The following is a 13,674-nucleotide window of genomic DNA, read 5'->3' on the forward strand; positions in this document are numbered from 1 at the left end:
AACATCATCTGTAAAACATGGTGGAGGCAGTGTGATGGCATGGGCATGCATGGCTTCCAGTGGCACTGGGCCATTGGTGTTTATTGATGATGTCACAGATAAGGATGGTCCCGATGCTCGAGTCGAACATAAGTTTGACTCGAACATCGGTGTTCGTTTGTTCGTAGAACAAATGAACATATGGGGTGCTTGTAGCAAGTTTGCCTGCCGCAGAGCCCCCCATAATGCATTGCGAGATCGCAGTGCATTGACAACTGCTGATTGGCAAAAGCATGCACCTGACCTGCATGCTTTGGCCAATCACATCGCGATGTGCTGTGAGAGCCATGATTGGCCAAAAGCAGTTTGTCTTTGCCCAATCATGGCTCAGGGGCTAAGTCCACGCCCCACACATATAAGGCTGCTGCTTACATGGCGGCCGTATATAGTGAATGAACGGAGATTAGGCAGGTAGTTAGTGTAGTGTGCAGTCAGTCAATGTAGTATATTATATATATATATATATATATATATTACAGTTCAGAGTATATAGTGCAGTCCATGTAGTATATATAATACAGTTCAGAGTATATAGTGCAGTCCTTATAGTATATATAATACAGTTAAGAGTATATAGTGCAGTCTGTATAGTATACATAATACAGTTCAGAGTATTATTATTATTATTATTATTATGCAGGATTTATATAGCGCCAACAGTTTACGTAGCGCTTTACAACTTGAGGGTAAACAGTACAAATACAATACAATTTAATACAGTAGGAATCAGAGGGCCCTGCTCCTTAGAGCTTACAATCTAAGAGGGAAGGTCAAGAGATACAAGAGGTAATAACTGTGGGTGATGTGCTGATTGAGAAGGTAAATGTACAGTTGTTAGGTGGGGGCCAGATGGGCATCTCTGAAGAGATGAGTTTTCAGGGATCGTCTGAAAGTGGATAAAGTAGGAGAAAATTGGACGGATTGGGGTAGAGCATTCCAGAGGATGGGGGAGGCTCTGGAGAAGTCCTGAAGGCAAGCATGGGATGAGGTGACAAGGGAGTTTGAGAGCAGGAGGTCTTGGGAAGAGCAAAGAAAACGGTTAGGTTGGTATTTTGTGACTAGGTTAGAGATGTAGCTGGGAGCCAGGTTGTGGATGGCTTTGTAAGTTATAGTTAGTATCTTGAATTTAATTCGGTGACTGAGTGGCAGCCAATGGAGGGATTGGCAGAGGGGTGTAGCAGACGCTGAGCGGTTTGTGAGGTGGATGAGCCTGGCAGCAGCGTTCATGATGGACTGAAGTGGGGATAGCCTATTTAGAGGTAAACCAATGAGGAGGGAGTTGCAGTAGTCGAGGCGAAAGATGACCAGGGAATGGATTAGAAGCTTTGTGGTGACATTGGTTAGGAAGGGGCGTATCTTGGAGATGTTGCGGAGATTGAGGCGGCAAGTTTTGGATAGTGATAGAATGTGGGGTCGAAAGGTTAGTTCAGAGTTCAGGATTACACCTAGGACTTTAGCGTGGGGAGATGGGTTGATAGTTGAGCCGTTGATATTGACAGGGAAATCAGGGGAAGTGGCACCTGAGAGAGGAAATATCATGAGCTCGGTTTTGGATAGGTTGAATTTGAGGAAGTGATGTGACATCCAGGCTGATATGTCTGCTAGTAGGTTGGTAATGCATGAGGAGACAGTTGGAGAGAGCTGGGGGGGTGGAGAGATAGATTTGGGTGTCATCAGCATAGAGATGATATTTAAAGCCGTGGGAGGCAATCAACTGACCCAAGGAGGTGGTGTAGATTGAGAAAAGGAGAGGTCCAAGAACAGAACCTTGGGGGACCCCAACGGAGAAAGGAAGAGGAGAGGAGGAAGTAGAGTTGTAAGTGACACTGAAGGAGCGGTGTGATAGGTAGGATGAGAACCAGCGAAGAGTACAGTCACGGAGACCAAAGGAGTGGAGTTTTTTGAGGAGGAGGGGGTGGTCCACTGTGTCAAAGGCAGCAGAGAGATCCAGGAGAAATAGTACAGAATAGTGTCCACTGGTTTTAGCCATTAGAAGGTCATTTGAGAGTTTAAGGAGAGCAGTTTCCATGGAGTGTTGAGGGCGAAAACCAGACTGAAGGGGATCAAGAAGTTTATTCATGGTCAGATGGTCGCTTAGTCGGTTGTAGACCAGTCTTTCAAGAAGTTTGGAGGAGAAGGAGAGTAAGGAGATGGGACGTAAGTTGTTGAGATTGGTGGGGTCCAGTGAGGGCTTTTTAAGTATAGGGGTGACTAACGCATGTTTTAGAGAGTTTGGGAAGATGCCACAAGAGAGGGAGAGGTTGAAAATGTGAGTTAGAGAGTGTAGAATCGAGTCAGAGGGTGAGCGTAGCATTTGCGAGGGAACAGGATCCAGGGGGCAGGTGGTTAGATGAATGTTAGATAAAAGTTTAGCAACCTCAGTAATAGTAGCAGGGTTGAATGAGGGTAGTAATGATTGTATCTGTGGACATGGGTTGTTGCATGGGGGAGGTTTTTGCGCATTGGCGATCTCCTCATGAATTGTATCAATCTTAGTTTTGAAGTGATTGGCAATCTCCTGGGCAGTGAGTGAGTTGGCAAGTGGAGGCAGTGGAGGACAGAGTAGAGTGTTGAAGGTAGAGAAGAGTTGACGTGGACTGGATGAGAAGGTGTTAATGAGTGTGATAAAGTAGGTCTGTTTGGCAGTGTGAAGGCAGGAATAATATTTTAGGAGGGCAGATTTATATTGTGTGAAGTCTTCCTGGGTCTTAGTCTTATGCCACAAGCGCTCAAGAGCGCGGCTACATTTTTTGAGACTTCTGGTGTCATCTGTTTGCCAGGATTGTAGCAGTGGGGGCCTAATTCTGTGTGTAGTGAGGGGGGCAAGCTTGTCTAGGGAGGAAGACAGTGAGCTGTTGTAGATGAAAGTAGCTAGGTTGGGGCAGGACAGAGGTGAGATTTAGTCATAGAGGTGATCAGTAGCAGAGTAGAGAAGAGAAGGGTTGAGATGGCGAAGGTTTCTACGTGTAACTGTTAGGCGGTTGGAGGGAGAAGAGGTGGAAGACAGGGAGAGAGCAAAACTAATAAGGTGGTGATCAGAGAGTGGGAGTGGATTGTTGGAAAGGTTGCATGGAGTGCACAGATAGGAGAAGACAAGGTCAAGGGTGTTGCCGTTGGAGTGGGTAGGAGCCTGTATCCATTGCTTCAGGTCAATCGATGAGGTTAGACTGAGAAGTTTAGAAGTAATAGTATATAGTGCAGTCCGTGTAGTATATCTGCTTGCCAACCAGCTGCCGCAGTTTTACTGCGGCAGAATGGCAGGGCTGGGTGAAATGACGTTGCCTTATGTTGCTTCGCCTTTTGGCCACTAGGGGTGAGCGCGCGCCGCCGGAGGCGTGTGCTCAGAGATGATGCGAGTGCCCAGCAGGCGCGATGTCCGCCAGGAACCCGCAATCATTCGTGGCAGAGCGAGGCACAAATCCCAGTTCTTTCAGGGGAGTAGCGACAGATCGTGTGTTCATACTAAGTATGAACACTGATCTCTCTCTCTCCTCCTAGACAGTCCCATCCCCCCTACAGTTAGAACACACCTAGGGAACACAGTTAACCCCTTGATCGCCCCCTAGTGTTAACTCCTTGCCTGCCAGTGACATTTACACAGTAATCAGTGCATTTTTATAGCACTGATCGCTGTATAATTGTCAGTGGTCCCAAAAATGTGTTAAAAGTGTCCAGTTTGTCCGCCGCAATATCGCAGTCCCGATAAAAATCGCAGATCGCCACCATTACTAGTAAAAAAAAAATAATAATAAAAATGCCATAAATCTATCCCCTATTTTGTAGACGCTATAACTTTTGCGCAAACCAATCAATATCCGCTTATTGAGATTTTTTTTTACCAAAAATATGTAGAATACATATTATTTTTTTAAATGTGGGATATTTATTATAGCAAAAAGTAAAAGATGTTGGGGGTTATTTACGAAAGGCAAATCCACTTTGCACTACAAGTGCACTGCAACTGCACTTGTAAGTGCACTGAAAGTGCAGTCGTTGTAGATCTGAGGGGAAGGTCTGAAATGAGGGGAAGCTCTGCTGATTTCATCATCCAATCATGTGCAAGCTAAAATGCTGTTTTTTTATTTTCCTTGCATGTCCCCCTTAGATCTACAGTGACTGAACTTCTTAGATCTTCCTGGCAGTGGGTCCCAGTCATTGAGCAGCCAAATCTTCAAGGGGCCTTTAAGTAACCACTGAACACCAATTCGGGGAGTTATTATTGTATCCACTGACAGCAGAGGGAAAGGGGAGGGGGGGGTTATTGTACCCAGTAATGGCAGTAAAGTGTAGAGGGGGTCATTTTTATTGTACTCCCTGACACCAATAAAGGGGTGGAGGTTATTATTGCACTCACTGATGTCACCTTTGGGAGCATGTTACATGCTCCACCCGTTTTTAGGGTGGAACATGTAACATGTTCCCAATGCTGCAGCAGCTGCCCAATCCACCCCACAGTACGGGGAGAAGTTCCCTATACTAGCTGTCAGTTATTTAAATCAGTGTGACCGTGCGGGGCTCCGCCCACATGGCCATGTCATTCATTGACAGGGTTCTGTGTATGAATGAACTACAAATACCGACATCCTTTGCAAATGTCAGTTTGTAGGTCTCAATAAACTACCACAGCTCTGTGGGACACCGTGGTAGATCATTGATTCTTCCTGTCAGTGTATCTGCCTGCGTGTACGGGATGTACAGGAACACAGATTTAATGACACCCAGAGGCAGAGGCATGATGGGTCTTGCAACAGCAAGAGGTCAGCTAATTGCATATCCCTGCTTTACATGCTCAAAAGAAATAAAAAAAAATAAATGCACTTTTTTTTACCTGCAAAAAAATTTGAATTTCTTTCTTTTTTTTTTTTTAAAGTGAACTTATCTTTTAAGCCAGCCAAACATTGAACAAAATTCAGCCAGTTTAGCAGGGACCAGACAAATTCCAGTCCATATATGGGCAGGCTGGTTGTACACGAAGTGATCTATTGATCGACATGTACAAGAAACCTGCTGGGAACTTTTCTTGAGCAGCGCTGCTGTTTATAATCAACTGTGCTGATGAGTGTATTCTGACGGCGGGGAGATGTCCCCGCTGTCAAAAAACAATATCTCAGTGGGAGGGATTCCTCCATCCACATTGAGTGTTCAGATGGGGGAATTGAGTAATTTATTTTTATTCAACATGCTGGTTGAACAAAATAAAAAATGACTTGTGTATGGTCAGCCTAAAGCCTAGTACACACAGGCCGAATGTCGGGCGACAATGGCCGGTTCAATAAAAAGCGTTTGACATTCAGCCCGTGTGAATGACAGCCGGTCCGACAGAAGCTGGCTTCTGTCGGACGTGCATGCTGGAAAACCAGCAGCCGACCAGCTCCCGATCAGCCAATGGCTAAGAGGGCTGACCGGAGTGTTCTGGCAGGGGTGGAGTCATCCCCCTGTCAGAACACAATAGCTCAGTGGGGCAGATCACTGTACTAACATCAGGTTGTAAGTAAAGCGGCTCCGACCTGAGCTTTCAGGTTTTTTTCGTTCAACCCGCTAGGTTGAATGAAAAAAAACAATGGTGTGTACTAGGCTTTATTTGAATAAATTCTGCTTCCTACCTCTACCAGTTGGGCAGCTCTGCCTTATATTTTTCAGCCCAATTACAAAGTTGTTTTTACTGAAAGAACTAAAAGGGCATTGATTAGATTTCTCCTTGTCCTCAGCAGTGTTAGTTCTGTATATAATACAAAAACAATACAGTATCATTTTTGTGATTGTTTTCAAAAACTGATTACAAAAAAGGTGTTTGAACATAAGACCATACAAATGTCTGTCTGTCTGTCTGTCCTATATGTTTAACTTATCAATTAAAACAATGTTTCATATATAGCCAAGATATGTCTGAGATACAGTTTTATAATAATGTATTCACTTGCTTTTTTTAATGTACATTTTAAATGTTTTTGCATTTTCTATGATTTTTCTCTGATTCTAACCACGGATCGGGCTGTGACTGCTTATGTGACATTATTCATACTGAACACGTTTCCCTGTAGATATTTTTTATACCTTCCTCCCCATCCATCAGAGTTGTCACTTCTGAGATCAGTCTTTACACAGCAACCTTTTGTAATATTCCTTAACCCATAAGGTGTTCCAGGCATATCATAAAGTGGTTAGTCATAATCTACGCACATATATTTTACCCTTTGTGTTAAAATGGTTTTCGTAGAGGTGACAGCTATTGTAACAGAGAAGCTTATTTGCATATAATCACTAGTGAGGAGATTGAAAAGCTTTCAATCTTAAATTTTTCAATGAGGTTATTACACTTTACTGACATTAAAAGGTTTTCACAGTGGTGTTACATATTTACTTCCTTATCATTTTTTTCAGGAATGGGTAGATGTGAAGCTAAGGTGGTCTCCTAGTGAGTTTGCTGGAATAACATCAATTCGAGTGCCATCTGATTCTATCTGGATTCCTGACATTGTTCTCTATGACAAGTAAGTGCCTGCATGTTTGCTATAAACAAACGATTGAAAAAGTCAGCAGTGTAAGTGTTCCTTTAGTGCAGGGATATGTAACTAGCAGACCTCCAGCTGTTGCAAAACTACAAGTCCAATCATGCCTCTGTCTCTGGGTGTCATGCTTGTGGCTGTCAAAATCTTGCTATGCCTCATGGGACTTGTAGTTCTGCAACAGCCGGAGGTCCGCTAATTGCATATCCCTTCTTTAGTGCATTCAAGTCTGCTACAGCAGTCTTAGTCCGCATTTTTGCTTGCAAGCTCAGTACAGAAGCACCATGTCTACCACGGCTAGTATTGCCCTTACAATAGGGGGATCTGTAAATCACAGAAAACTCTGTTGAAAATAATGTTATGGTCTTAATACAGTAAAATAGAATCTGTTTTGTTGGTATGGGCTATGGCACTTTGCACCTTACCATTGCTCTTTGTACTGTCGTATAAATAGCATGGTAAAGTTGCATGGAAAATATGATGTAGTGATTCTGGGCTGTAGATGCATACATACAGTATGACCAGGTTGGGTGAAAATAGGAAGTGAGCCAAGAACTTCATCAGGGCACATTTGGGAATTATTTTGTCACATATAAAGACCCTTTATTAACATGTAAAATCTAAAAAAAAATAAATATAAAAGATCACAAACAATGTTGTCCAAGAGTACTCAGTATTAAAGCTGACATTTTAAGCTGAGCATTAGAATTGAGTACTCCTAAGATCTGGCAGCTTCCCTGTTAACTCTCTGACTTCATTCTGATAATAAATGTGGATTCCCAACCATCAAGTATCAACTAACAAAGGTTAAAAGTTAGGAGCAATGTCAAAAACTACAGATCATTGTTATGTTATACTGTTTTTGCTGGTGCAGTAGCTAGTAGAGACAATGTCTATGAGCCTGTGGTTGGGCAGTTGACATGGAAGCATCCCAGGAGATCTCAAGTAACACATCAATTTTTACTCTGGGCTCGGAGATAAAAGTAGGTAGAGCTAAATATGTGTAAGTCCATTGTAAGCAAGGTTGTGCAGTTATCTAAATATATAGGTCCTACAAGCTTTGCTCTGTAATAAACAATATTTTTGCTAAATTAAGAGGCTCAAGATGACTAAAGCAGAACAGGGAAATAAATCAATATGCATAGCTATTTCATTGTACTATGTTTAGCTCTATGTCTGAATCCAGCACTTTATTTAATTTAACCGTGAAATCTTAAATGAACTTAAAAAGATAATATGTTTGTGTAGCAGTTAACAAATTGAGCAGTGAATAATGCAGGTGCTTCTGGAACATGTCCAATCACAAAAATAAAATGTATAAAAATATTTTTTGTTCTAGTGCTGATGGGCATTTTGAAGGCTCTGTTACAAAAGCTGTTGTGAAATATGATGGCACCATAAACTGGACACCACCAGCTAATTATAAAAGTTCTTGTATTATTGATGTGACCTTCTTTCCTTTTGACCTCCAAAACTGTTCTATGAAGTTTGGATCCTGGACTTATGATGGGTCACAAGTTGACATCACACTTGAAGACTACGAAGTAGACAAAAGAGACTTCTTTGATAATGGAGAATGGGAAATAGTAACTGCAACTGGAAACAGGGGGAATCGAACAGATGGATGCTGCTGGTATCCATTTATTACTTATTCCTTCATCATAAGACGCTTGCCCCTCTTTTATACACTGTTTCTTATTATTCCTTGTATAGGACTTTCCTTCCTAACCATCCTTGTTTTTTACCTCCCTTCCAACGGGGGTGAAAAAATTTCACTGTGTACCTCTGTACTTGTGTCTCTGACAGTGTTTCTTCTGGTGATTGAAGAAATTATTCCATCTTCCTCCAAAGTCATTCCTCTTATTGGAGAATATTTGGTGTTCACCATGATATTTGTAACTCTGTCAATTGTTATAACAGTCTTTGCCATCAATATCCACAACCGATCCTCCTCAACACGCAATGCAATGGCACCATGGGTGAGGAAGATCTTCCTTCACAAGCTTCCTAAACTGCTTTGCATGAGGAGCCATGTAGACAGGTACTTTACACGAAAAGAAGATACAGGAATAGTCAATGGCCCGGAGACCTCCAGAAATACATTAGAGGCAGCTCTGGATTCCATTCGTTATATAACACGGCATGTGGTCAAAGAACATGAAGTTCGTGAGGTATGATTATTTCAGTCTATTATTTATTAAATGTGAGTTTTGCCAGCAGTAGTGCCCTTGTTACTCAAGGCATAACAGCCAGTATACAACCCTTCTTCCTACTTTTTTCAAGGAAATACTAAAGCATTGCAGGATATGTTTATGTTCTTTAAATTAAAAGCATAGATAAAAATTGTATTATTCTTTTGAAAAATGATTTAAATAAACATTTGATTTTACAAACTTTGTGGCATATATAAACAAACACCCTGTAATCCTCTGCCCAGCAGGGCTCATATTGGAGTGGTAGAGTTAGAGCTGCACTTTGCAGTGTGCTGTCAATCTTAATATACACACATGTTTACAGAAGGAGAAAGCAATGAAATGAACTCATCAGTGTACCACTGCTCCTTAATTGTCCAATCAGTTATACAGATGAAAAACTGGAAGTGTTTTCCCCATTTATCATCTGACTTTAACATTACATAGACCTTTTTTGCTCCACAATATCTGTACTCTGATCACAAGGGTAGTTTTGTACGAACATTGATTGTCACTTAATCTAGAATTCTGTGCTAAACCTAATCAGTCTTAAAAATGCTAGCTCCCCTCTCCTAACACCTATGTTGACTAACCTGTGGGAGAAAGATGTACTGTATATACTTACCTATGTTCAGCAGGTTCTGGTCTGGTCAAGTGATCCCCTTTGTCAGGCAGCGGCAGCTGCAGGGAAGAAGAAAGAGGGCTTGACAACAGCTGGTAAAGCCTGGGAGCAGTGCTGTCACCCACAGACTCACTATGTCCCATCTGTTGTCAGTGCTCCCTCCTCTCCCCTGTAGCCACTGCTGTCTATCACAGGAGAGACGGATTACATGGCTGGGCTGGATTGGGCTAAAAGTAGGTAAGCATATACTCTACAACTTTCTGGGGGAAGCATTTTTAGGACTGGTTAGGTTTAGCCTGGAAGTCTTTTCTATGTATGGGTCCCTACAGCCTATGCTTTTCCTACGCTCTACACTTTTCATGCTTTAGACATTGTCAGGAGCACTGTAAGGGTAATGATTGTATAACTATGAGAAAGGGAGGTCCATGATTACAGCGCTCCTGTCAATGTCTAGAACACGTAGGGCATGGCTTGGGCACATTACATTGTCTCACACAGTGGGATGACCGCTTAAACACAGCAGTCAGCTGGACAAATATACAGCCATTTTTATCTAGATTGACACCATCTCTTGTGAATTTATGGATTGAATAGTTTTTTATGTTTGAATTTTAATAAACAATTTTAAGCTATGTGAGCTTACAGTACCTTGCAAAAGTATTCACCCCCTTGGCTTTTTACCTATTTTGTTACCGTATATACTCAAGTATAAGTTGAGATTTTCAACCCTTTTTTTGGGCTGAAATTGCCCCCCTCGACTTATACTCGAGTCACCGCCATCTGCCTACATGATCAGCATGTGCTATTACTATTCGGCTGCCAATTAATGTTCAAAAGCCGCGCCTCCTCCTCGTCTGTGATAGGCAGTCAGTGTACAGCCTATCACGGACATTCTCTCATCCTCGTCCGTGGTATGAGGATGAGAGAATGTCCGTGATAGGCTGACCGCTGACTGCTGGGAAATGGAGTTTTCTGCCTATCATGGATGAGGAGGAGGAGCAGCTTTTGAACAGTAAATGGCCGCTGAATAGTAATAGCACACGCTGATTGCTGCAGAGCGGCACACGGAGGCATGCCCAGGACACAGGTAGGATGCACACAGACACATGCACACATACACAGGACACATACACAGGTACACATACACAGGACACATACACAGGTACACATACACAGGACACATGCACATATACACAGGACACAGGTACAGGACACATGCACATATACACATGACACATGTACATATATACAGGACACATGACACATGCACATATACACAGGACACATGACACATGCACATATACACAGGACACATGACACATGCACACATACACAGGACACATGACACATGCACATATACACATGACACATGCACATATACACAGGACACATGACACATGCACATATACACATGACACATGCACATATACACAGGACACATGACACATGACACATGCACAGGACACATGACACATGCACAGGACACAGGGAGGTATACAGCTGCAGATGGGCATTGTTGACCCTCTTTTTCCACTTACAGTAGCTGCTGTATTTCTCACCCTCGTCTTATACTCGGGTCAATACGTTTTTCCCATTTTTTTGTGGTAAATAAGGGCCTCGACTAATACTCGGATCGACCTATACTCGAGTATATACGGTACATTACAGCCTATAGTTCAATGTTTTTTTAATCTGAATTATATCTGATGTATCAGAACACAATAGGCTAAGTTTGTGAAGTAAAATTAGAAAGATGTTTTCATAAAATTATTTTTCAGAAATAAAAAACTGATAATTGGCAGGTGCGTATAACCCCCTTTGTTATGAAGCCCATAAAAAGCTCTGGTGCAACCAATTACCTTCAGAAGTCACATAATTAGTGAAATGATGTCCACCTGTGTGCAATCTAAGTGTCACATGATCTGTCATTACATATACACACCTTTTTGAAAGGCCCCAGAGGCTGCAACACCTAAGCAAGAGGCACCACTAACCAAACTGAAGGCCAAGGAACTCTCCAAACAAGTAAGGGACAATGTTGTTGAGAAGTACAAGTCAGGGTTAGGTTATAAAAAAATATCCAAATCTTTAATGATCTCTAGGAGCACCATCAAATCTATCATAACCAAATGGAAAGAACATGGCACAACAGCAAACCAGCCAAGAGATGGCCGCACACCAAAACTCACGGACCGGGCAAGGAGGGCATTAATCAGTCAGAATCAGCCAGATTTTTTAGGTGTTACAGGGGGCCAAATTATACAGCACAAGCACTGTGCTGTATAACGTGCTTTAAGGGAACAGGATCCTTTTTTTTTTTTTTTTTAGGTTAACAAACACTTTAAGGCTTAAGAACCAGTTCTTGTCCTCTACATTGAATTCTTTGCAGTTACTGATCAAAGAAATTAGAAAGGCAAAGTAGGCAAGACACTCATAGTATAACAAGGCATGTTTTAATTTGTTCAACTATTGCAACTGTTAACCTTAATTTATTTATTTGTATTTTTTAAAAGGATTAATGCATACATACGAATTCTCATGCATAAAATATAATATTTAATTTTCCAGGTTGTTGAAGATTGGAAATTTGTGGCTCAAGTATTGGACCGCGTGTTTTTATGGACATTTCTTCTGGTTTCAGTCCTTGGCTCCATATTTCTGTTTATCCCAGTCATACACAAGTGGGCGAACATTATTGTGCCAATACATATTGGGAACATGTATGGAGACAGACCTACATGAACTTTTTCCTTTATATTTCTTAAAAAAACGAGCTTAAATATTTAATGCATAGCTCATATATTTGCTGCTGTACTGACTATTTTGAAAATGAATGCTTTAAAAGAAAATATTTTTTATTTAAATAGCTTGAATATTTACAATTTAAATAAATAAAAATGAATACTAATTGTGTTGCTGTTGATTTCTTTTTGTGTATGACATGTATAGCAGAGCTATACATGAAAGATGAATAGCAACTCTCCCACAATAGGTTTGGTGGAGTAAGCACAGCTGCTCAGACTGATAATATCATTGATTGTGATAGATTCAAGCATTGCTTTTCTCTAAGCAATGTGGGGATAGTTAAAGAGTATGCTAAGGCAAAAAAAAAATGTACAGTAGTACATTGTACAGTACATTTCTGCTATACATGCACATTTGCTTATGTTTTATACCTTTAAAGACCCTGAAAGTACAGACAAATTATCTGTGGATCTGCCAGAAATGCACACAGTCCCTGAGTTCTGTTGTGGGCTGACAACACACAGCATTTTTGTTGGCTGGGTGTGTTGTCAGCCCTTGCCAGTGTTTCTCTCATCTACTCTCCACCACTTATGCATTAACTTAAAGGGGTTGTAAAGGCAGAAGGTTTATATCTTAAGATTAGGCATGCAGCTATCTTCATAGTTCCAGTTTTCACCCCCAACACACCAAACGGGCCATCATACACAGCCAGGCCATCAGATACCACCGAATTTGTTCAGACCCAGAAGAAAGAGATAAACATCTCAGAACACTGGCAGACTCCTTCCATAAGAAAGGTTACAAAGACAAAACCATCAACAACAGCATAAACACAGCCTTGAAAACCCGAAGAGAAAATCTCCTCCAATACACAGAGAAAAAAACAAATAACCGAGTACCTCTAGTCACCACATACAACCCAGCACTTGAAGGGATCAAAAAGATAATCAAAGATTTACAACCCATTATAACAGAGGATGAAACTCTGAAAGGAATATTCCAACAACCTCCATTATTGGCTTTCAGACAACCACCCAACCTCAGACTAGGGATGAGCTTCGTGTTCGAGTCAAACCCATGTTCGACTCGAACATCGGCTGTTCGATCGTTCGTCGAATTGCGAACGATATGGGCCGTTCGCGCCAAATTCGTGTGGCGCGTCACGGCCCATAATTCACTGCGGCATCGCAGTGCATTGCTGGCTGGTGATTGGCCAAGCATGCACTATGACCCGCATGCTTGGCCAATCACAGCGCCGCCTGAACAGAGAGCCGTAATTGGCCAAAGCCAAGGAGGCTTTGGCCAATTATGGCTCAGGGGATTTAGTACACGCCCCACACTATATAAGGCCGCCTGCACGGCGGCCCTGTGTAGTGTGTGTTCCGGCGTTCATTGAGAGAGAGAGAGAGACAGACAGTGACATTTGATTTGAGTTAGATAGATTAGGCAGAACAGTCAGTCAGTTAGCTGCACTTACAGTGTATTGTGTATATATATGCATCCCAGGTGTTGCATATATATATATATATATACACTGTATTCAGTTTAGCTAGATCCGTTCTTGTTATCT

At 41.8% G+C, this 13,674-nt stretch overlaps 1 protein-coding gene across 2 annotated transcripts in view; it reads left to right on the plus strand.

The window, feature by feature from the left end:
- The window catches only part of LOC141131532 (neuronal acetylcholine receptor subunit alpha-5), a 40,161-nt gene extending 27,894 nt beyond the window's left edge, over positions 1 to 12,267 (plus strand). For both annotated transcript variants that reach the window (XM_073618904.1, XM_073618905.1), the window contains 3 exons: positions 6,421 to 6,530; positions 7,885 to 8,716; positions 11,928 to 12,267. In XM_073618904.1, the coding sequence (XP_073475005.1) occupies positions 6,421 to 6,530; positions 7,885 to 8,716; positions 11,928 to 12,101 (1,116 nt within the window). In that variant the 3' untranslated portion in view covers positions 12,102 to 12,267. The remainder of the gene's footprint in view (positions 1 to 6,420; positions 6,531 to 7,884; positions 8,717 to 11,927) is intronic.
- Positions 12,268 to 13,674: the final 1,407 nt, after the last annotated feature.

This window comes from Aquarana catesbeiana, linkage group LG03 (genome assembly GCF_042186555.1).
Source record: "Aquarana catesbeiana isolate 2022-GZ linkage group LG03, ASM4218655v1, whole genome shotgun sequence".
Taxonomy (NCBI): domain Eukaryota; kingdom Metazoa; phylum Chordata; class Amphibia; order Anura; family Ranidae; genus Aquarana; species Aquarana catesbeiana.